This window comes from Geotrypetes seraphini, chromosome 2 (genome assembly GCF_902459505.1).
Source record: "Geotrypetes seraphini chromosome 2, aGeoSer1.1, whole genome shotgun sequence".
Taxonomy (NCBI): domain Eukaryota; kingdom Metazoa; phylum Chordata; class Amphibia; order Gymnophiona; family Dermophiidae; genus Geotrypetes; species Geotrypetes seraphini.
In genome coordinates this window covers 46,373,916-46,398,545 of record NC_047085.1, presented here as the reverse complement: position 1 = coordinate 46,398,545, position 24,630 = coordinate 46,373,916, and the positions used below count along the sequence as shown (strand labels likewise).

General features: G+C 48.0%; 1 protein-coding gene across 2 annotated transcripts in view; it reads right to left on the bottom strand.

Annotated features, from left to right (window-relative positions):
* Positions 1 to 24,630, bottom strand: part of TAF2 (TATA-box binding protein associated factor 2) — a 217,879-nt gene that overhangs the window by 64,987 nt on the left and 128,262 nt on the right. For both annotated transcript variants that reach the window (XM_033934551.1, XM_033934550.1), the window contains exon 18: positions 22,400 to 22,510. In XM_033934551.1, coding sequence (XP_033790442.1) covers positions 22,400 to 22,510 — 111 coding nt within the window. The remainder of the gene's footprint in view (positions 1 to 22,399; positions 22,511 to 24,630) is intronic.

Genomic DNA, 24,630 nt, shown 5'->3' with positions numbered 1-24,630 from the left:
TGGGAAATTGCAATCAAACTTGAAAATAGGTAAATTTTTTGTTAAATAAGTACCATATATACTCGAATAAAAACTGGGTTTTTGTGATCCCCAAAATTCCCGGTTTATATGTGAGCCGGCTCCTCCCTCCCAGAATTATTGAAGGCTGCCGCCGCCATGCTCTGCACCCTGGCCCCCATCCCTGCCCGTTGTACCTTCTCTGCCAATCCCTGGTGGTCCAGAAGTGCAGCGGGCAGGAGCGAGCTTTCTGCGCTCCTGCCCCGCTGCTAAATGGCTGCCATGAAATCGAGTTTCTTAGACACCAAGTAGAAGTGCAATTTGGCGCTGTGCGGCTTCCTTACTGGCTCCTGCCCACTGCACCTCTGGACCACCAGGGATCAGCAGAGGAGGTACGAAGATAGGGCAGGGAGGGGAGACAGGGTGCAGAGCCTGGGAGGGAAGGAAGGGGGCTGGGTGCAGTGCCTGTCAAGGGAGGGAGAGAAGGGGGCTGGGTGCAGAGCTTGGCAGGGAGGGGGCTGGGTGCAAAGCCTGATAGAACACTTGAATATTAAGCCGCCTGACTTATATTCAAGTCAACCATTTTTCCTCCTTTTTGGGGGGAAAATGGGGTCTTGACTTATATTCGGATTGACTTATATTTGAGTATATACGGTAATTTTATTATCTTTTTAAAAATTACTTCGCTTATTCAGTAAAGTAGTTTAGATATATAATGTAGCCTTTAAAGTCTCAGAGTTTCATATAAAAACTGCTTTAGAGCCTAGTTTAGTATATTAGGTTGCAAGTTAGTGTTTACCATAACATCAGCTTAAAGCACAGCTGAGAGTTAAAGGAAGCCTCTATTTTAATGTTTAATTTTCTCCCCTCAACCCCAGCTCCTACACACTAGAGAGTTGCGCGGGGACAGAAATCCCACCCGTCCCCACCCGTCCCCGCCAAAGTCCCACCCGTCCCCACCCGTCCCCGTGAGGACTCCCACCCGTCCCCACCCGTCCCCGCGAGGAATCCCTCCGTACCCACCCGTCCCCGCGAGGAATCCCCTCCGTTCCCACCCGTCCCCGCGAGGAATCCCCTACGTCCCCGCCTGTCCCTATAAACTACAGAAATAGTTATTTCATTTAATTATGCTACTGAATTAAAGGCTCTGGTAGAAACCCATTTAAAAATAAGCAAAAAGACTTTATTAATTTGGAAATATTAATTGGGAAGAATACATACTTTGTAAACGGGTTTCTACCAGAGCCTCTAATGTTTATAAATTTTTATCAACACAACTAATATACTACTTTATCCTTAAGCAAAAAAAAAAATAATAATAATTTTTTTCCTACCTTTATTGCCTGGTTTCTGCTTTCTTCATGTTCTCATTCAGTTCCTTCCATCCACTGCCTCTCTTCTCTCTGTGTCTTCCATTTGCTCTGTTACTGTGCCTCTCCCTTTCTCCCCCCTCCCAAATTGGTCTGGCACCCATCTTTTTCCCTCCGCTCCCCCCATAGTCTGGCACCTCTGTCTTCTTCCTTGCCAGCGTCTTCTTCCCATTCCCTCTTCCCCATTTCCTTTCAGTGTCCTTCTCCCCCACCATCTTTCCCATGTCCTGTCAGGCAGCATCCTTCTCCCCTCTCTGCCTTCCCCATGTCCTTTCAGTGGCATTCTCCACCCCTTTGTCTTCCCCAGTGCTTTCAGGGTCCTTCCCCCCCCTTCCTCCCGTTTACCCCATGTCCTTTCAGCGTTCTTTTCCACCCCTTTGTCTTCCCCAGTACTTTCAGCGGCCTTCTCCCCCCTTAAGCGTCTTTTCTTCTCCACTCCACCTTTCCTCCCTCCCTGCCTCCACCTTTGTGGCGCTTTTGCACCCGACCGACAACAGAACAGGCCCGGTCGGACAAATCTCCCTGTCCTGTAGCCGCAAATCTAAATTACCTTCTTACAGCAGCTGGAGTAGTGAAGCTGCTGTAAGAGGTAATTAGATTCGCGGCTACAGGGCAGGGAGATTTGTCGGCCGGGCCTGTTGTCGGTCGATCGGGGGACCTGACCGGCTGTGCACATTCTCCGGGGCGGACCGCCCCATCCCCCCTCTTTCGTACGCCATTGCCTTCTTCCTACCTGCCCTGCCGCACACAGCAGACCGGAAGTCTTCCTGATGTCAGCGCTGACGTCGGAGGAAGGGAGGGCTTTGCTTAAGCCCTCCCTCCGACGTCAGCGCTGACATCGGGAAGATTTCCGTTCGGATGTGTGCTGCGACAAGGCAGGTAAGGAGAAGGAGACTACCCTCGCGGCTCGACCAACCCCGCTGCGATTCAACCCCGCAGGAACCCCGCGACCCTCGGAGGCGTCCCCACGGGATCCCCGCGACCCTAGGGGGCGTCCCCACGGGATCCCCATGACCCAAAGGGGGAACCCGCGGGATCCCCGCGGGTCCCGCGGGATTCCCGTCATCCCCGTTCCCGTGCAGCTCTCTACTACACACCCCATGGTTGATCTTTGATTTATAGGCTTTTCAATCAATTAGGAGGAAAGTGCAGATTCCGGTAGTTTTTTTTCTGGGGATATTTTCTTTGCATCAGGTTGTCTTACTGATTCATTTTAGAAAAAGGATTATTTAAATTTTAATTACCGTATTTTTCCGCACTATAAGACATACCTAACCATAAGACGCACCTAGGTTTAGAGGAGGAAAACCAAGAAAAAAAACCATTCTGAACCAAACTGTGTACTAATATATTTAATAAAATATACCAGGCTCTGCACCCAGCCCCCCTCACTCCCTGCCAGGCTCTGCACCCAACCCCACATTTCTTGCCTGGCTCATCACCCCCCCCCCCCGCCCCTTCCCTAACAAGCTCTGTACCCAGCCCTACCAGGCTATGCTGCCAGCCCTTCTCCCTGCAGGTTCTGCAGCCTGTCCACAAGTTTGTACCCTTCCAGGTTCTGTACCCTGTCTACCCTGTCCCGGTGGTCTAGTGGTAGACCGGGAAAGGAGGGATCCGTCCCAGCTGACTAACAATTCCCCCCCGGGTACATTTTAAAATTCTGGTGGTCCAGTGGTGTATCGGCAGGAGCGAGCTTTCCGCGCTCTGCCCCTCCCTCGCTGGATGGCTGGCTCATCATTTCTTGTAACCAACGGCGCACAAGGCAGGAGTGAGCTTTTTGCACTCCAGCCTGACCCTGTGCCGCTCCCTGAATGGCTGCCATCAGTTCTCGCGGGTTTTGTTTAGGTTCTTATTAGCATAGCATCCCTGCCCATATTACATATCCTTCAAAGTCTTCCTCCCCTTCACCCACCACATGACTACGCTATGGCTGCAGAATATACTTCCTTTTAGGCATTTTCCTCTATCCCATAAGAGGCCTCTCTGTTGCAATGTTTCAGCAAGTGTTTACAGACTCAGCTAATGACACATTGCTTCTTCTGCCAGCCTGGATTAGGAATAGCTCCTGCTCCTGGCTCACCACCAGAGGGCTAGAAAGTGTGTGTCCTCTTTGCCTAAACTGGGCTCTATTTTATCCATGGTATATTATAAATTGCTTTATAGTTTCTTACCATTGCTCCCACGCATGCCCATGCATGCACGCATCATATTAATATATATAGGAATAAACTGTGTATGTACTTAACAGGAGATAAAAAGAAGAAACATCTACTGTATAAACTACAATTCCTACCAACCAGTTTATACAATATCTGGGTGCATTTCAGATGAGTAATTTTTCAATAGGGCACTTTAGCTGTGCAGGCACACTGCACATATCCATTTTATAAACGTGGTCTAGGCACCTCTATAACTATATACCTTATATACTCAAATATAAACATATCTCAATACAAAACAAGATAACCTTTTTCCCCCCAAAAAAGGAAGGGAAAAAAAAAAAAGGTTGGCTCGAATATAAACCGATAGCTTATATTTAAGTATCGGTACCGGGGCAGAAGCAACCCTTCCTCCCTTCCCTGGTGTCCTTTCTGCCGGCTCTGCAGCCAAGCAGCCAGCCAGTCCCCCACCCCTTAACAGACACTCCTCTCCCAGACCCACTTCAGGCCTCCAGTACTGCCCTGGTAGTCCAGTCGTGTAGCTAGCCAGTCTGTCCCTCTTCCCGGACACACTCCCTCTCCCTCTGGGCCTCCAGTACTGTCCTGGTGGTCCAGTGCTGTGGGGAGCCGGAGCTGCCATCAATTCCTTCCTCCCTCATGGCAACTTTGCTCATGCAACTAGCTAATCAGCCCACCCCTTCCCGGTCCCCCTGTAGACCTACCTTAGGTAGCTAGTGGTTCAGCTGTGAGGTGGGGCAGGAGCAATCCCTCTACGCTCCTGTCTGGCAGTCTCTGTATTTAAAAAAATAAGGAATCTTGTGGCAGCCATTTTTTTTTTTACTACGGAGGCTACTGGGCAGGAGCTTAGAGGGATTGCTCCTGCCCCGCCTCATCGCTGGACTAGAGAATGACACAGAGACAGAATTTGTTCCTGTCCCCATGGATAACTGTGAGAAATCATCCTTTGTCATTCTTTAATGTATCTCAACCTCTAAACCAGCATTCTTCAAGGGGGCCTGTGGTAGAAGCAGGATAGAAGTTGGCTCGAATATAAACAGAGACCACAATTTTGGGGCCATTTTTTAGTTCAAAAATCTTGGTTTATATTTGAGTATACCTTCTTGAAAATTCCCACAAAATGTTACACCTGCTCGAAGGCAAACATAACTTTTCTGTCTAAATATGTTCAGAAATATGAAAACTTTATAACATGTGTATGTGTTTTGCATCAAGAGAAAAAATCTTTTATGCATGTATATAACCCAGGACAATTTTATAGGTATTTTATAGTCATACACATATTTCTGTGTATGACTGTTCTGATGACAAGAGAAAAAGTCTGCTAGCAATTAAAGTTCAAGGAGGATTCCAATTAGTCCAAATCACCATAACTGCCCATATTACCAGAAGCAGAAACAATATTGGCAGAAAGTTATTAGTATGAACAGGGATGAGGTACTCCGACTAAACTAATTAAAATAATTTCCTGGCAGCATATCATATAAAACAAAATCAAATGTCCTTCCAATAAGGATGATTCAACTACTGGAAACAGGATCATATGCATGTCCAGCTGAAAAGGTCTAAAATGTTTACCCAAACTGAGAGAACTGAACTTTATGTTCTCTGCAATACATATTAATCTTGGGATGCCTCCACAGAAAGTTTTAAACAGGGCAGTTCTCATCTCTGACAAGATATATGTGCCTGGCCTTTGGACACATGGTAATGAAAACTGCTATTTAAGATTTACATTCATCCCTGAATCAATTCATTTATTGTACTGTGCCATCTTAGCCCATCAAAAATATAAATATTTAAAATCAAACCAAAAGATTTGTTTGAGATGATAGCTTTATGAGGATACCAAATGTTTTAAAAATAGCTGACTGGGAGCAGGGCCAGCTTAACCTATGGAGCAGATGAAACACTGAACCAGGGCACTGGTGATCAAGGGCGACAAATGCCTGAGTTTGTGATGTCACCAGCCCATAATTTAAGTTGGCCTACATTCCCCAGATACAGAGGAAGCCCACGGACCCAGCACTCACCTGCTCCAGCACCCAGCTGCTCAGCCCTTCTCCCAGCTGCAAGCTTCAGCTATGGCCACAACCTGACGTCAACACTGTCATTTCCCCAATGCGCCCTGCAGCACCAGAACATAAGAATTGCCACACTGGGACAGACCGAAGATCATAGAAACATAGAAACATAGAAATAGACGGCAGATAAGGGCCAAGGCCCATCAAGTCTGCCCACCCCAGTGATCCTCACTATCTATCTTTGCGGATAGATCCCACATGTCTATCCCATCTGGCCTTAAAATCCGCCACACTGGTGGCCTCAATAACCCGAAGTGGAAGACTATTCCAGCGATCAACCACCCTTTCAGTGAAGAAGAACTTCCTAGTGTCACTGTGCAGTTTCCCGCCCCTGATTTTCCACGAATGCCCCCTTGTTGCCGCGGGACCCTTGAAGAAGAAGATGTCTTCTTCCACCTTGATGCGGCCCGTGAGATATTTGAATGTCTCGATCATGTCTCCCCTCTCTCGACGCTCCTCGAGTGAGTAGAGCTGCAAATTCCCCAACCGCTCCTCGTACGGGAGCTCCCTGAGTCCCGAGACCATCCTGGTGGCCATTCTCTGGACCGACTCCAGTCTCAGCACATCCTTGCGGTAATGCGGCCTCCAGAATTGCACACAGTACTCCAGGTGCGGTCTCACCATGGATCTATATAGTGGCATAATGACTTCAGGTTTACGGCTGATGAAACTCCTGCGTATGCAACCTATGATTTGCCTTGCTTTGGATGAAGCTTGCTCCACTTGGTTTGCCGACTTCATGTCTTCCCTGACAATCACTCCCAAGTCTCTTTCTGCTACAGTTCTTGTCAGGATCTCGCCATTTAGGGTGTAGATCTTGCATGGATTCTGGCTTCCCAGGTGCATGACTTTGCATTTTTTGGCATTGAAACTGAGTTGCCAGGACCTAGACCAGTGCTCCAGCAGCAGTAAGTCATGCACCATATCGTCTGTCATTGCTTTTTTGTCTGTTGTGCTTTTGCTCACTACATTGCACAGTTTGGCATCATCGGCAAACAATGTTATTTTACCTCGAAGCCCTTCTGTCAGGTCTCTTATATAGATGTTGAACAAGATCGGGCCTAGGACGGAGCCCTGTGGCACTCCACTTATCACCTCCGACATCTCGGAGGGAGTGCCATTCACCATCACCCTCTGAAGCCTACCTCCAAGCCAGTTCCCAACCCATTTTGTTAAAGTGTCGCCCAAACCTAAAGAACTCATCTTGTTCAGCAACCTGCGGTGTGGCACGCTATCAAATGCTTTGCTGAAATCCAGATAGACGATGTCCAGGGACTCACCAACATCCAGCTTCCTCGTCACCCAGTCAAAGAAGCCGATCAGGTTGGATTGGCACGATCTCCCCTTAGTAAATCCATGTTGGCGGGGATCCCGCAGATTCTCCTCGTCCATGATCCTATCCATTTGGTGTTTGATTAGGGTTTCCATTAGTTTGCTCACTATTGAAGTGAGACTCACTGGTCTGTAGTTTGCCATATCCACCCTGGAGCCTTTCTTGTGTAGTGGAATGACGTTAGCCGTCTTCCAGTCCATCGGGACGTTACCTGTACTAAGGGAGAGATTAAAGAGCGCGGATAGTGGTTCCGCCAAGACATCTCCCAACTCCCTGAGTACCCTAGGGTGTAGGTTGTCAGGCCCCATTGCCTTGTTGACCTTGATTTTTGACAGCTCGCAGTAGACGCTGCTGGGTGTAAATTTGAAATTACTAAACGGGTCTACTGATTTAATCCTTGTATGTGGTTGAGGGCCGATTCCCGGCACCTCGCGGGTGAAGACTGAACAGAAGTATTCATTTAACAGTTGGGCCTTTTCCGAGTCCGTCTCCACATGGTCTCCGTCTGGTTTTCTGAGTCGTACTATCCCGCCTGAGTTCTTTTTCCTGTCACTAATATACCTGAAGAAGGATTTATCTCCCTTCTGGATATTCTTTGCTAGAGACTCCTCCATGCGGAATTTGGCCTCTCTAACTGCCGCTTTGACGGCTCTTGATTTGGTCAGATAATCTACTCTGGAGTCCTGTGTCCCTGATTGTTTGTAAGAGATGAATGCTTTTTTCTTCTCTTTGATGAGGTCTGAGATCTCCATAGAGAACCACTGTGGCTTGTTGTTCCTACTTCGTTTGCTTACTGATTTAACATAGCGGTTTGTTGCTTCCTGTATGGTGGTTTTCAAAGTTGACCACATTTCTTCCACGCTGTCGGTATCTGCTTGGGTTTGTAGCGCCTGGTGAACGAAGTCTCCCATGTCCTGGAAATTTGTGTCCTTGAACTTGAGAACCTTGGTCAATGTGGTAGATTTCGTGAAACCTTTCCTGAGATTGAACCAAATCATATTGTGGTCACTGGAGGCCAAAGTTTCACCCACCGAGACCTCTGTGATACTTTCTCCGTTGGTAAGTACCAGGTCCAAAATTGTCTGATCCCTTGTTGGCTCAATTACCAGTTGCCTGAGTCCTGCTCCATTCAAAGAGTTTAATAGCTTCCTGCTGCTGCCGGAAGCAGAGGAAAGCGTGACCCAATCCACATCGGGCATGTTGAAGTCACCTACCAATACTGTGTCCCCCCGCAAGGTGATATTCTCTATATCTCCGATTAATTCCAAATCTAGGTCTTCTTGTTGTTTTGGGGGTCTGTATACCACGCCAAGATATAGGCATTTGTCCTTCCCTCTGGCCAAATTTACCCAAAGGGATTCCCCAGTGTACTGTACATCTGTGATTCTGGTGACCTTAATGTCATCTTTAGTATATAATGCTACCCCACCTCCCATTTTGCCCTCCCTGTCCCGACGAAGCAAGTTGTAACCTGGTATGACCATGTCCCACGCGTGGGAGTCTGTGAGCCAGGTCTCAGATATCGCCACCACATCCAGGTCGGCATTCCTCATTTCTGTCTCCAAATCTAGGATCTTGTTTCCCAGACTGTGGGCGTTGACGTACATAGCCCTCCATGTTGTGTGCTTGTTGTATCTCAGTGGGGACAATCCCTCTATATCAACTAGACCACCATTAGTATTTTTCGCTTGTCTCTTACACTCCCTAGACCCAGAGCTACAGCTTGTACCTATCCCGGACTCCCCATAACTGCAGTGCGCTCCTATCAGAGACTTGGTAATGTGTGTACCCTGTGGGGGTATTCCCGTTTGGGCTACTTGAGCTCCTTTAGTGCAATTTGCAGCGTGTGCACTCTCGCTGGTCCCAGAATTACAGTGTGTACTCCCTCTAGACCTAGAATTGCTACGTGTACTCCCCTTAGACCCAGAATTGTAATGTGACCCAATGCAGTGTTTACTTAGTTCAGTTCCAAAATAGTATTGGTAGCCCGTACCCTCCCCCAACTCACCTAGTTTAAAGCCCGTACCCCCATCAAGCCCAGTATCCTGTTTCCAACTGTGGCAAACCCAGGTCCCAACTCCTCTCGTATGAGGAAAGACTAAAACGGTTAGGGCTCTTCAGCTTGAAAAAGAGACAGCTGAGGGGAGATATGATTGAAGTCTACAAAATCACGAGTGGAGTAGAACGGGTACAAGTGGATCGATTTTTCACTCCGTCAAAAATTACAAAGACTAGGGAACACTCGATGAAGTTACAGGCTTTTAAAACCAACTGGAGGAAATTTTTTTTCACTAAGAGAATAGTTAAGCTCTGGAATGCGTTGCCAGAGGTTGTGGTAAGAGCGGATAGCGTAGCTGGTTTTAAGAAAGGTTTGGACAAATTCCTGGAGGAAAAGTCCACAGTCTGTTATTGAGGAAGACATGGGGGGAAGCCACTGTTTGTCCTGTTATTGGTAGCATGGAATATTGCTACACCTTGGGTTTTGACCAAGTACTAGTGACCTGGGTTGGCCACCATGAGATTGGGCTACTAGGTCAGACCTGGTCTGACTCAGTAAGGCTATTCTTATGTTCTTTCCTAGCAAAATCCCAAGTAGTAAAACAGATTTTATGCTGCTTACCCAAACCATCTATCTCAATAATTGCCTACGGACTTCTCTTTTAGGAAATTACCCAAACCATTTTTAAACCCCGCTAACTGATCTCACCACATTCTCCAGGAATGATTTCCAGAATTTAATTACAAATTGTATGAAGAAATATTTTCTCTGGTTTGCTTTAAATCTACTACTTAGTAGCTTCATTGCATGCCCCTTAGAGTCCTACTATTTTTGGAAAGTGTAAACAAGTGTTTCACATCTACCCTTTCCACTCCACTCAGTATTTTATCATATCACCCTGATCCATCTCTTCTCCAAGCTGAAGAGCCCTAGTCGCTTTAGCCTGTCCTCAAAGTCGTCCCATCCCTTCTGAGGAGAGTATGGTATAGTGGTTAGAGCTACAGCCTTAGCAACCTGAGGTTGTAAGTTCAAACCCCATGCTGTTCCCTGTGACCCTAGGCAAGTCACTTAATCCACCACTGCCTCAGGTATATTAGACAGATTGTGAGCCCAGCAGGACAGATAGGGAAAATGCTTGACGTTCCTGTATGTAAACCGCTTTGAGTGTGGATCTATAACTACAAAAAAAAGGTGGTATACAAGTTCCCTTTTATCAATTTTTGTCGCCCTTCTCTATACCTTTTCTAATTCCGCTATATCTTTTTTGAGATACAGTGACCAGAATTGCACACAGCATACGAAGTGTGGCCGTACCATACAGCAATACAAGAACAGCTCCCCTGTCATCTCAACACAGCATCAACCTGACCCTGCCGGCTGCAGAACCTTCCGTCCTATGACCTGACGCTGACAGCATGCCAGGTACTTAAAAAATTTTTTTTTTAACTGTATGGGTTACATTACTGCTCCCAGCACCTTCTCTGTTGCAGCAACATTAATGCCCCTCGCAAGCCTTTCCCCACCCTCAACCCCAGGTGTACCTTTGCAAGAGGTTTTGTTATGCTTCACTCTGATGGTTCCGCCTTTGCAAAAACAGGAAGTTGTCAGAGTGAAGAGTTATGGGGCAGGGTGCCAGCAATGCATATACATTGCTGTAGTGCTGCTAAGTCATGCTCCAAGCATAAAAATCTTTTAAGAAGGTACATCGGGGTGGGGAGGCAGCAAGAGAGATACCATTGCCAGCAGGGGAGGGAGGAGAACAAATGCTGGCCCATTCGAAAAGAGAGAGAGTGTGGAGGAATGTTAAGGGGTGAAGAGACATGTTGGAACATTTGGAGGGAGGAGGAAGGAGAATTACTAGACCATTAAGCAAGAAAGAGAAGGGAGAAAGAGCTATGCTGGACCGCTGGAAAAGAAAGGGGAATCAGACATGTTTGTCCATTAGGAAGGGGAGGGAAGTAACAGGAAGATATGCTGGACAATTAGGGAAGGGGAAAAGAGAAATGCCAAACAACTAAGAAAAGAAAAAATGAAAAGGGAGGAAGAAATATGCTTACGGTTACCAGCTATGTTGCCTCTAAGCAGAGATCATACATTCTATGAGCATTGCTCACAGATTTTACATGATCGCACACAAAAATACTTGCAAATCTAGAAAATTGTTGGTTTTAAGAACTTGTTGCTCACATGAAAAATATTTTTTAGAACTTGTTGTTTACGTGAGAAAAAATCTGTACACACCCAGCCAATCCTTAAAGGTAGAACTGATATAAATAAAAAAAAAAGGTAGAACTGGTTACCAGACACCCAAATTTACCTGGACATGTATTCTTTTTTGCTGCACCGTATTCCTGGAATAAACTGCCTGACTCGGTACCTCAAGCTCCATCTCTGGCAATATTCAAATTCAGACTCAAAGCCCACTTCCTTGAAGATGCTTTCAATTCCAAACTAGAGAGCTGCACGGGAACAGGGACGACGGGAATCCCGCGGGCATCCCGCGGGTTCCCCCTTCGGGTCACGGGGATCCCATGGGGATGCCCCCTAGGGTCGTGGGGTTCCCGTGGAGATGCCTCCGAGGGTCGCGGGGTTCCTGCGGGGCTGGATGTACTCAGTCGCGCGGCTCCTCTTCTCCCTACCTGCTCTGCTTGCAGCACAGAGCCGAACGGAAGTCTTCCCGATGTCAGAACTGACAGAGGGGAGGGAGGGCTTAAACAAAGCTCTCCCTCCCTCCGACGTCAGCGCTGAAGTCGGGAAGACCTCTGTTCGGCTCTCTGTGCTGCAGGCAGAGGAGAAGGAGAGTAGCCCCGTGGCTCGAGTGGTGTACCAAGGAAGGGAGGCGGTCCGCCCCGGGTGCAGCACAGCCGGCCAGGTCCCCTTACTTTTGTGGCGCTTCCCCGACCGACAACAGTCCCAGTCCGACAAATCTCCCCGCCCTGTAGCCGCGAATTTAAATTACCTTCTTACAGCAGCTGTAAGAAGGTAAAGCACAGTTACTTACCGTAACAGGTGTTATCCAGGGACAGCAGGCAGATATTCTTAACACATGGGTGACGTCACCGACGGAGCCCTCGGTACGGACCTTTTTAACTAGAAGTTTCTAGTTGGCCGCACCGCGCGTGCGCGAGTGCCTTCCCGCCCGACGGAGGAGTGCGTGGTCCCCAGTTAGGATAAGCCAGCTAAGAAGCCAACCCGGGGAGGTGGGTGGGACGTAAGAATATCTGCCTGCTGTCCCTGGATAACACCTGTTACGGTAAGTAACTGTGCTTTATCCCAGGACAAGCAGGCAGCATATTCTTAACACATGGGTGACCTCCAAGCTAACAAAGAGGGAGGTGGGATGGTTGGCCATTAGGAAAATAAATTTTGTAACACAGATTGGCCGAAGTGTCCATCCCGTCTGGAAAACGCATCCAGACAGTAGTGAGTAGTGAACGTGTGAACTGAGGACCAAGTGGCCGCCTTGCAGATTTCCTCGATGGGCGTGGAACGGAGGAAAGCTACAGAAGCAGCCATAGCTCGGACTCTGTGGGCCGTGACAGTTCCTTCCAGTGAGAGACCGGCCCGAGCATAACAGAAGGCAATACAGGCAGCAAGCCAATTTGAAAGTGTCCGTTTGGAGACAGGACGACCTAAACGGTTGGGATCGAAAGATACAAATAGCTGAGGAGATGATCGGTGAGCTCTGGTACGATCAAGATAGTAAGCAAGGGCACGCTTACAATCCAGTGTGTGCAACGCCTGTTCCCCAGGATGCGAGTGAGGCTTAGGGAAGAAGACGGGTAGCACAATGGACTGGTTAAGGTGAAAAGCTGAGACCACCTTGGGAAGGAATTTAGGGTGGGTACGCAGAACAACCTTGTCATGGTGAAAAACAGTGAAAGGTGGGTCGGCAACCAGTGCATGCAGTTCGCTAACCCTCCTGGCAGAGGTGATGGCAATTAGGAAAAGCACCTTCCAGGTAAGAAGCCTGAGCGAAGTTGTGGCAAGAGGCTCAAACGGAGGCTTCATGAGTGCTGAGAGAACCACATTCAGGTCCCAGACGACAGGAGGAGGCTTGAGAGGCGGCTTGATATTGAAGAGCCCTCTCATAAATCTGGAAACCAGAGGATGAGCCGTGAGGGGTTTTCCGAGAATAGGCTCATGAAACGCAGTGATGGCACTGAGGTGGACTCTGATTGAGGTGGTTTTGAGGCCAGCATTGGACAGTGAGAGCAAATATTCCAAGACAGTTTCCACCGCTAAGGAGGTGGGTTCCTGATGATGCCGGAGACACCACGAGGAGAATCTGGTCCACTTCTGATGGTAACATTGGAGAGTGGCCGGTTTCCTGGAGGCGTCCAAGATGAGGCGGACCGGTTGAGATAGATTCTCCGGAGAGGTCAGCCCGAGAAAAACCAAGCTGTCAGGTGGAGGGAAGACAGATTGGGATGCAGTAGAGACTGATGCTGCTGTGTAAGCAGAGTAGGAAACACAGGAAGAGGAATGGGCTCCCTGGAGCTGAGTTGAAGCAGGAGGGAGAACCAGTGTTGACGAGGCCACCGAGGGGCGATGAGAATCATGGTGGCGTTGTCCTTGCGGAGTTTGGACAAGGTCCGCAACATCAGAGGAAGTGGAGGGAAGGCATAGAGGAACCGATCCCTCCAGTCGAGCAGGAATGCATCCGGAGCCAGACGGTGAGGAGAGAAGAGTCTGGAACAGAATTGGGGCAGCTGATGGTTGTGAGGTGCTGCAAAGAGGTCCACCTGCGGAGTGCCCCATCGAGCAAAGATGGAGAGCAGAGTCGGAGGGTCCAACGTCCACTCGTGAGGTTGAAGGATGCGGCTGAGATTGTCGGCCAGAGAGTTCTGTTCGCCCTGGATATAGACCGCCCTGAGAAAGAGATTGCGGTCCGTGGCCCAGGTCCAGATGCGCAGAGCCTCCAAACAAAGGGGGCGAGATCCGGTGCCGCCTTGCTTGTTTATGTAGTACATGGCGACTTGATTGTCTGTGCACAGGAGGAGGACTTGAGGGCAGAGAAGATGTTGGAAAGCCTTGAGGGCGTAGAACATGGCTCTGAGTTCCAGGAAATTTATGTGATGACGACGCTCCTGTGGGGTCCAAAGTCCCTGGGTGCGTAGATCTCCTAGGTGAGCTCCCCATGCGTAGGGGGACGCATCGGTGGTGATGATCATAGAGTGGGGGGGCAGATGAAAAAGAAGACCCCTGGAAAGATTTGAGGAGTTCAACCACCATTGGAGAGATTGCTGAAGAGATGATGTCACAGAGATGGGATGAGAAAGAAGATCTGTAGTCTGTGACCATTGGTTGGCGAGAGTCCACTGAGGTGTACGAAGGTGGAGACGTGCCAGAGGAAGGACATGCACCGTCGAGGCCATGTGACCCAGGAGGACCATCATCTGTCGGGCAGGAATGGAGGGATGCCTGAGTACCTGACGGCAGAGGTGGAGCAGGGTCTGCTGGCGATCGGAGGGGAGAAAAGCCCTCATCAGCGTGGTGTCCAGAACTGCTCCAATGAATTGAAGTCGCTGGGTGGGAAGCAGATGCGACTTGGGGTAGTTGATCTCGAACCCCAGGAGGTGGAGGAGAGAGATGGTGTGATGAGTAGCTTGTAGCACGAGTTGAGATGAGGGTGCTTTCACCAACCAATCGTCCAAGTAGGGGAACACCTGGAGGTTGTGAGACCTGAGGAAGGCCGCCACCACTATCAGGCATTTGGTGAAGACTCTGGGGGAGGAAGCGAGGCCAAACGGTAGCACTTTGTACTGATAGTGGTGGTGTAGCACCTGGAACCGCAGGTAGCGGCGAAAGTTCTGATGGATGGAGATGTGAGTGTAGGCCTCTTTGAGGTCCAGGGAACATAGCCAGTCGTGTTGAGACAGTAGAGGGTAAAGTGTGGCAAGGGAGAGCATTCTGAACTTTTCCTTGACCAGACACTTGTTGAGGTCCCTGAGATCGAGAATGGGACGGAGGTCTCCCGTCTTTTTGGGTACTAGGAAGTAGCGGGAGTAGAATCCCTGACCCCTTTGATCTGGAGGTACTTCTTCGATGGCATTGAGAAGGAGGAGGGATTGAACCTCCCTCAGGAGGAGGGGGGTTTGAGATTGAATTCTTCGGTTTTTAAGAGTTCTCTTTTGAAGAGTGGCACAGCGGGTGCAGGAGTCCGCCCGATGCTCCAGACCCAGACACTGCAAGCACCAATTGTGTGGGTCAGTTATGGAGATCGGGCGTGCACACCGCTGGCACTTCTTAAAACCGACCTGCGGGGGCATGAAGGGGAAGATAGCCTCCGCAAAATCGAAGCCCGAGGCCTGTATACTGGCAACAGGCCCCGCCGGGGCAAAAAACGAAAGAAAAAAGGGAAAAAGCAAGTTTTTTTTTTTTTTTTTTTGCAAATCAAAGAAAAATAAACCCGAAGGTAAAGAGAGAAAAAATAAGGAAAAAAGCGCGAGCGGGAAGGCAAAAAAGTGGTTTCAACGGCCGTTGAAAAAACACACGCGTCTTCTTCGCTCCGCGGAAACGAAGAAACTGGGGACCACGCACTCCTCCGTCGGGCGGGAAGGCACTCGCGCACGCGCGGTGCGGCCAACTAGAAACTTCTAGTTAAAAAGGTCCGTACCGAGGGCTCCGTCGGTGACGTCACCCATGTGTTAAGAATATGCTGCCTGCTTGTCCTGGGATAATTTAGATTCGTGGTTAAGGGCGGGGAGGTTTGTCGGACCAGGCCTGTTCTGTTGTCGGTTGGACGGGGAAGCGCCACGAAGGTAAGGGGGCAGGGAGAGAGAAAGGGAGGAAAGGTGGAGTGGAGAGGAAAAGACACTTAAGGGAAATGGATAAAACTGAGGTGGGAGAAGGACGCTGAAAGCACTGGGGAAGACAAAGGGGTGGAGAAGGACGCTGAAAGGCCATGGGGAAGACGTGGGGGGGGAGAAGGACGCTGAAAGCACATGGGGAAGACAAAGGGGTGGAGAAGGATGCTGAAAGCACATGGGGAAGACAAAGGGGTGGAGAAGGACGCTGAAAGGACACGGGGAAGATGGGGGTGGGTGGAGAAGGACGCTGAAAGGCCACGGGGAAGACAGAGGGGGAGAAGGACACTGAAAACACATGTGGAAGACAGAGGGGGGAGAAGGACGCTGATGTGGAAGACAGAGGGGGAGAAGGACGCTGACAGGACATGGGGAAGATGGGGGGAGAAGGACGCTGAAAGGAAATGGGGAAGAGAGAGTGGGGAGAAGATGCTGGCAGGGAAGAAGACAGAGATGCCAGACTATGGTGGGAGCGGAGGGAAGAAGATGGGTGCCAGACCAATTTGGAAGGGGGGGAAAAGGGAGAGGCACAGTAACAGAGCAAATGGAAGACGCAGAGGTAAGAGAGACAGTGGATGGAAGGAATTTAATGAAAACATGAGGAAAGCAGAAACCAGGCAACAAAGGTAGGAAAAGAATTCTATTTCTTTTTTTTTTTTTTTGCTTCAGGATAAAGTAGTATATTAGTTGTGTTGATAAAAATTTATAAACATTAGAGGCTCTGGTAGCAAGCCGTTTACAAAGTATGTATTCTTCCCAATTAATATTTCCAATTAATAAAGTCTTTTTGCTTATTTGTAAATGGGTTTCTACCAGAGCCTTTAATTCAGTAGCATAATTAAATGAAATAACTATTTCTGAAGTTTATAGGGACGGGCGGGGACGGAGGGGATTCCTCACGGGGACGGGTGGGGACGGAGGGATTCCTCACAGGGACGGTTGGGATTCCTCGTGGGGACGGGTGGGACTTTGGCGGGGACGGGTGGGATTTCTGTTCCCACGCAACTCTCTATTCCAAACTCCAACCCACCTGCTAAGCACCAATATCTGTTTATCATTCCTTCTTTAATTTCCCCATCTGAACAGTGTCACAGAGGTATCGGTGGGAGATGCTTTGGCTTCCAGCGACTACAACATGGTGTGGTTCCACCTGAAGAAGGGAACCACTAGGTCAAATACTTCAACTAAAGTCCTAAATTTTAAAGGAACTAATTTTCAGTGCATGGGGGACTATGTCTACAAAGCGCTGCAAAACCAAAGCACGATGGACGATGTGGAGGTACTATGGTCGTATCTGAAATCCACCCTTCAAGAAGCAACCAACATACCCCACCTACCTTGGCTTTAGAAAATTACTCAAAACTCACCTTTTCCAAGGCCAGGACCCTTAATGCCCCTCCTCAAAGAACCAAAAACCTCCACCCCCTCTCCCTATTACCACCCTACCCACTTCCCCTTGACCCACTCTTTTCTACTCCTTCCAACTTCAACTACTTCGTTGCCTGCAACTTTGATCAATTGATATTGAACCGTTTGTAACTCTGATTACCGTATTTTCGCGGATATAACGCGCGCGCTATACGTGATTTTACGTACCGCGCATACCCCTCGCGCGTTATATGCCTGAGCGCGGTATACAAAAGTTTTTAAACATAGTTCCCACCCCGCCCGACGCCCGATTCACCCCCCCAGCAGGACCGCTTGCACCCCCACCCCGAACGACCGCTCGCACGCGCTCCCACCCGCACCCGCATCCACGATCGGAGCAAGAGGGAGCCCAAGCCCTCTTGCCCGGCCGACTCCCCGACGTCCGATACATCCCCCCCCCGGCAGGACCACTCGCACCCTCACCCCGAAGGACCGCCGACTCCCCAACAATATCGGGCCAGGAGGGAGCCCAAACCCTCCTGGCCACGGCGACCCCCTAACCCCACCCCGCACTACATTACGGGCAGGAGGGATCCCAGGCCCTCCTGCCCTCGACGCAAACCCCCCTCCCTCCAACGACCGCCCCCCCCCAAGAACCTCCGCCCGTCCCCCAGCCGACCCGCGACCCCCCTGGCCGACCCCCACGACACCCCCACCCGCCTTCCCCGTACCTTTGTGTAGTTGGGCCAGAAGGGAGCCCAAACCCTCCTGGCCACGGCGACCCCCTAACCCCACCCCGCACTACATTACGGGCAGGAGGGATCCCAGGCCCTCCTGCCCTCGACGCAAACCCCCCTCCCCCCCAGCCGACCCGCGACCCCCCTGGCCGACCCCCACGACCCCCCCACCCCCCTTCCCCGTACCTTTGGAAGTTGGCCGGACAGACGGGAGCCAAACCCGCCTGTCCGGCAGGCAGCCAACGAAGGAATGAGGCCGGATTGGCCCATCCGTCCTAAAGCTCCGCCTACTGGTGGGGCCTAAGGCGCGTGGGCCAATCAGAATAGGCCCTGGAGCCTTAGGTCCCACCTGGGGGCGCGGCCTGAGACACATGGTCGGGTTTGGCCCATGTGCCTCAGGCCGCGCCCCCAGGTGGGACCTAAGGCTCCAGGGCCTATTCTGATTGGCCCACGCGCCTTAGGCCCCACCAGTAGGCGGAGCTTTAGGACGGATGGGCCAATCCGGCCTCATTCCTTCGTTGGCTGCCTGCCGGACAGGCGGGTTTGGCTCCCGTCTGTCCGGCCAACTTCCAAAGGTACGGGGAAGGGGGGTGGGGGGGTCGTGGGGGTCGGCCAGGGGGGTCGCGGGTCGGCTGGGGGGAGGGGGGTTTGCGTCGAGGGCAGGAGGGCCTGGGATCCCTCCTGCCCGTAATGTAGTGCGGGGTGGGGTTAGGGGGTCGCCGTGGCCAGGAGGGTTTGGGCTCCCTTCTGGCCCAACTACACAAAGGTACGGGGAAGGCGGGTGGGGGTGTCGTGGGGGTCGGCCAGGGGGGTCGCGGGTCGGCTGGGGGACGGGCGGAGGTTCTTGGGGGGGGCGGTCGTTGGGGGGAGGGGGTTTGCGTCGAGGGCAGGAGGGCCTGGGATCCCTCCTGCCCGTAATGTAGTGCGGGGTGGGGTTAGGGGGTCGCCGTGGCCAGGAGGGTTTGGGCTCCCTCCTGGCCCGATATTGTTGGGGAGTCGGCGGTCCTTCGGGGTGAGGGTGCGAGTGGTCCTGCCGGGGGGGGGGGATGTATCGGACGTCGGGGGGGGCATCAGGCTTTCAGGATGGGGACAGACCTTCAAGGGGGGACAGGACTTCAAGGGAGGACAGTGCACGGAAGTCAGGGGGGGTGAACGGAGAGTCGGGACAGCGCACGGAAAGTCAGGGCGGGCGAAAGGAGAGTCGGGCAGCATGCGCGTTATATGCCTGAGCGCGGTATAGAAAAGTTTTTGTACATATCATCGTGATTTCTGCGCGCTATACCCCTGTGCGCGTTTTACAATGGTGCGCGTTATATCCGCGAAAATACGGTAATTGATGTGAACCGCCTAGAACTCCCTAGGTATGGCGGTATACAAAAATAAAGTTATTATTATTATTATTTTATTATTATATACATAAAAACTGTGAGTAAACGGCCCAGAAAAAATAGACCACAGTGGTTCTCTGCTGAGATCTCAGAACTAGTAAAGCAAAAGAAAAAAAGCATTAGTAACCTACAAACAATTGCAAAAGCCGGAAACTAAAGAAACCTATCTGACAAAATCTAGAAAGGTTAAGACTGCAGTCAGGGAGGCCAAACTCCGGATGGAAGAAAATATAGCAAGACAGGTTAAAAAAGGGGATAAATCTTTTTTTAAGTATGTTAGCGACAGGAAGAAGAACTCAAGTGGTATTGTGCGCCTAAAAAAACCTGACGGTAACTTTGTGGACTCGGACGCAGACAAAGCAGAACTACTCAATAACTACTTCTGCTCAGTCTTCACCTGTGAAGCGCCAGGATCCGGACCTCAGCTGCAGGGTGCTCAGAGGACCCATTCCGGGACTTTGCATTTACCACGGGCAATGTCTACCATGAGCTATCAAAGCTAAAAGTGAACAGAGCAATGTGCCCGGATAATCTACACCCCAGAGTACTTCGGGAATTGAGAGATGTCCTAGCAGAACCGTTAGCTGAACTTTTTAATCTTTCCCTAAACAAGGGAAAAGTTCCCTTGAACTGGAAAACTGCCAATGTTATTCCGCTCCATAAAAAGGGATGCAGATCAGAGGCCGAAAATTACAGACCAGTGAGTCTCACATCAATAGTATGTAAACTTATGGAAACGTTGATCAAAAACAGACTGGACACGTTTCTGGATGACGAAAGACTAAGGGATCCACACCAGCATGGCTTTAAAAAGGGAAGGTCTTGTCAATCCAATCTGATAAACTTCTTTGACTGGTAACAAAAAAACTGGATAAGGGAGAGTCCCTGGACATCGTGTATTTGGACTTCAGTAAGGCTTTTGATAGTGTCCCACACTGGAGGTTACTGAACAAGATGAACACGATGGGCCTTGGAGAAACACTAACTGCATGGGTAAAAGACTGGCTTAGCGGCAGACTTCAAAGGGTGATGGTAAATGGTACTCCTTCAAAAATGTCGGAAGTGACCAGTGGAGTACCGCAGGGCTTGGTCTTGGGCCCGATACTATTCAATAACTTTGTAAGAGATCTGTCTCTGGGACTTCAAGGCAAAATTACATTATTCGCTGATGACGCTAAACTATGCAACATTGTGGGCGGCGCAGAACCTGACAGCACAACCATGCCCGACACTATGGAACAGGACCTACTTTTACCAGAACAGTGGTCCAGTACTTGGCAGCTGAATTTTAATGCCAAAAATTGGAAGGTAATGCACCTTGGTAGCAGAAATCCAAGCAAAACGTACACCCTGAATGGTGAAACCCTAACAAAAACTGCAGCAGAACGGGACTTGGGAATAATCATCCGGGAAGATATGAAAGTTGCCAATCAGGTGGAGAAAGCTTCAACAAAGGCTAGACAAATGCTGGGATGCATTAGAAGAATCTTTATCAGCCGAAAGCCTGAAGTTATACTGCCGTTATACAGATCCATAGTGAGACCTCACCTAGAGTTCTGTGTTCAGTTTTGGAGGCCACATTATCAAAAGGATGTGAAGAGAATGGAGTCGATTCAGCGAATGACCACTAGGATGGTCTCAGGACTCAAAGATCTCCCATATGAAGAACGTCTGAACAGGCTACGCTTATATTCTCTCGAAGAGCACAGAAAAAGGGGGGACATGACAGAAACATTCAATACATCACGGGCCGCATTGAAGTGGAGGAAGAAATCTTTTATCTTACAGGTCCCACGGCGACAAGAGGGCACCCGCTAAAACTCAAGGGGTGGGAAGATTTCATGGGGACACCAGGAAATACTTCTTCACTGAAAGGGTAATTGATAGATGGAATGGTCTTCAACGCCAGGTACTCCAATATGTGTAACATCTTTATTGGTGAGGTCTACTCCTCTACTAGAGTTTACTTCTGTGCATTCTCAACTTTCCATGTCTTCACAGACAAGGCTCTGGCTTGCCGATGTCCAATCAGTGAACTTCAAACTTTGGCTGCCTATGAACCTTATATTCCATTCCATCAAAAAAATAGTCCTACTTACTCAACCTAAATTCTCACTAAAGCTGATCACATTGTTTCATCTCAATGAATGGTGGTTCAAATGTTTTTATTCAAAACTCAAAAGCATCGACATGAGACATCCCTCCAAACTCTAGACTACAAAAGGACTCTGACCTACTATCTTAAAAGAAGTACACAGTTCTTTTTCAACCCCAACAAACTTGGAATCCAATGGCAAAGCAAACACTAACCACAGTAATTACTTAGCCCTTCTCTATTTACAGTGCTTCATTTATGAGCAGACTGGAATCCTTCTCTCCAGGATGGTCAAATATAAGCTATTGCTTCTGAAGTTCTTCTAAAGCCTGCTTCCCTGGAAACCATAAGCAAAGTACCTACTTGGTCTTTGCTTTATACATACACTTTACATTACTGCCTGCACCGCTCTTCAGTCAGACAGAGCTTTCAATCAAGTGCTAGTGATGTTATCTGCTCTCATAAGCTAAGCAACTCTCACCTATTTCATCTGACCAGTTTACTACTGAGAAATGGAAAATAATCTGTCAACTGGAATAACTCTTAGCTCAGGAGCCACCCACATGTGTGGCTGATTACTTTCTCCACTGAGGAGCAGGATTTAAAGTTGTTTAATTGTAAATGATGTTTTCTGAAGACAGTAAGATTAATCAGGCACTCAATTCCTACCAACTCCCTGAGAATTGCACATCTTGAGCTATGGAACTAACTGATGGGACCAAGGAGATCACTGCACATGCTCAGTACTTTCATTAGTTCTGCTGTTCTGCCTCAGTGGTGTCTGTTGTCACCTACTTATAAACCTAATTAATCCTGCTATCTATGGAGATTCCTTTTACAGGTAAGCAACTTTGCTTTCTCCAGATTGACATAACTTGGACTTTATATAACAAAGCCTTGTGCAAATTTAGCAATCAGTTGGCATACTAGCATATAATTAAGAATGTGAAATGCTAGGTAGATGAACAGGAAAAAGTTTGACCTTTTTCAAACTTACATACTTAAGTTATACTTGTGTCAAAATATTTCAGTTTTATCTTACCTTGTTTTTCCTGTTGTCATTGTACTTGATAAGATCTAAAATAAATGCTAAGACTTCTTTAGGGCAGAGATTGTGAACATCTCTCAGCAGTGCCATAGCAACGGGCATAGTCTGTTAGGAAAATAAACTGTAGTCATTCATAGAGACAAATGGTTGCATTTGCATTATTGAAGAAAGGAAATAAGACAACTTGCCCCACTAATAACCACAGAAGAACCAAAGAAGGGGACAGATGAGAAGTCAAATCCAATCCAAATTAATTTTTATTCTTATGAATCCCAACAAGGATCCAAGTTTCGACAATATAAAAATTGCCTTCCTCAGGGGACATAAAAAACTATAAAAATATATATATAAACCAAGAAAATAAAAAAACATATACCTGTAAAACAGTCAATTTAAAATATAACAACATAAAACATCAGAAATATGGGTATGATATTAACAATAAAATGTATGTTTTTCAGTGACAAGTCAAATACGCGCAAGACAAATGTGTGCAGACAATACTGAGCAAGACAATTGCAAACCAGCACAATCACACGCAGGATAAATGAGCGAGAGACAATGGCACGAGAAACAATGATGTGCAATATAAATGTTCTATGTGCCTCAGAAATCTATGCATGATGTACGCATGTCATACATACTTCATACATACGTCCTAAGAAATCTAAGAAAAGGGACAAAATGTAAGAATTGACGTAAAGGGACATGTTACAACATTACCCTGAGGGCATTTTTCATTAAAATGGTTATGTATGTGACTTTTATATTTGTCTTGCGCGATATTGTCTAGCGCGATATTGTCTAGCGCGATATAGACCTGCGCCCATTTGTCTTGTACGCTATTGTCTAGTGCGATATAGACCTACGCACGTTTGTCCTGCACTTTATTGTCCTGCGCCCAAATGTCTGCATGCATTTGACTATGCGCATTTGTCTTGCGTGCATTTGACTATGAACCATGTTTTTTCGATGGAAACACTAATAAAAGATATGAGTACATGAATAATGAAATGTTAATTCTAGAACATGCAAATTGATAACGATTGAACCTACACAAGAAAACAAAAAACAAATGTGATCTTAGTACTTTCCACTAACAAATTTGTGCAACATAGTATAAGATAGAAACCAAAGCCGTTGTAACAATAAGGCTCTCACTGCAAGTGTGGATGACTAATCTAAAAAGGCTGCTTCTGTGTGCACTAAGGTGAAATGTGGCCAGAGGATGTTAAATAGAAAAATACATACATACCAAAATATAACTTTAACGGCTCGCAGTGCACAACAGAACTGTCCCGAAGGATGAATGCGTCAGAGCAACGTGTCAAAGCAACATATGCATGTGCAAAGTGTTTGTTAAAAGAAGCTGATTTTTTTAGCATATTGAAATATTCATTCATTAAGAACATGACAGGAACAAGATCCTTATATTGACACGTTGCTCTGATGCATTTGTCCTTTGGGACTGTTCTGTTGACGATTTACAATCTTTGGAATTTTTTTTATACTGCGGTAAGTTTTTTTAGTGATGAGCAGTAAACTGCAGATCTAATTTGGGGTTACATTTATTGCCTAGGTCTACTAAAATATATATATATATATTTAGAAGACCTATAACTGATAACATCAAGACAATGACAGGAATTTTATACTATAATTCTATATAGCAATTCATTCATCCATCTCTACAGACCAAGATTAAAACAGTGTAACATGGTAGACAATAATGCTCTACTATCATTTCCTGAACTGAACTCCAGATTCAGTCTCCCCCTCACTCAGGAACTGAATTTGGCTCAACTATCTCACTGTAGAATTAGGGTTCAATAGATTTATGTCCCTACAAGAAAAGAGATATTTACACCAAAGATGTGTAGTTATAGCTATCGTGCATGCTACGTTAGCATTTTTATAAAATATTAAGGGAAAACGTTATCAGATTTGGGAATCAGAAATCAAGGTGCAGTTCTGGCACAGAATTAATCATCCTACTCTGTCCAATAATCTCACACAATCCCTCTTCTTTTTTGCTCCTTGTGCTATTTGGATGCTCTAAAAACTGTGGAGAGCAGTATTACTGAATTAGTGTGCCTGTTGGGCCGACTAGATGAGCCATTTGGCCTTTATCTGCCATCATGTTTCTAATTTATGAATGCCCCTGTGTACAGGTGTTTTGGAATGATGTAGATTAGTATATTCAAGGAATTCTACACCTGAGACAA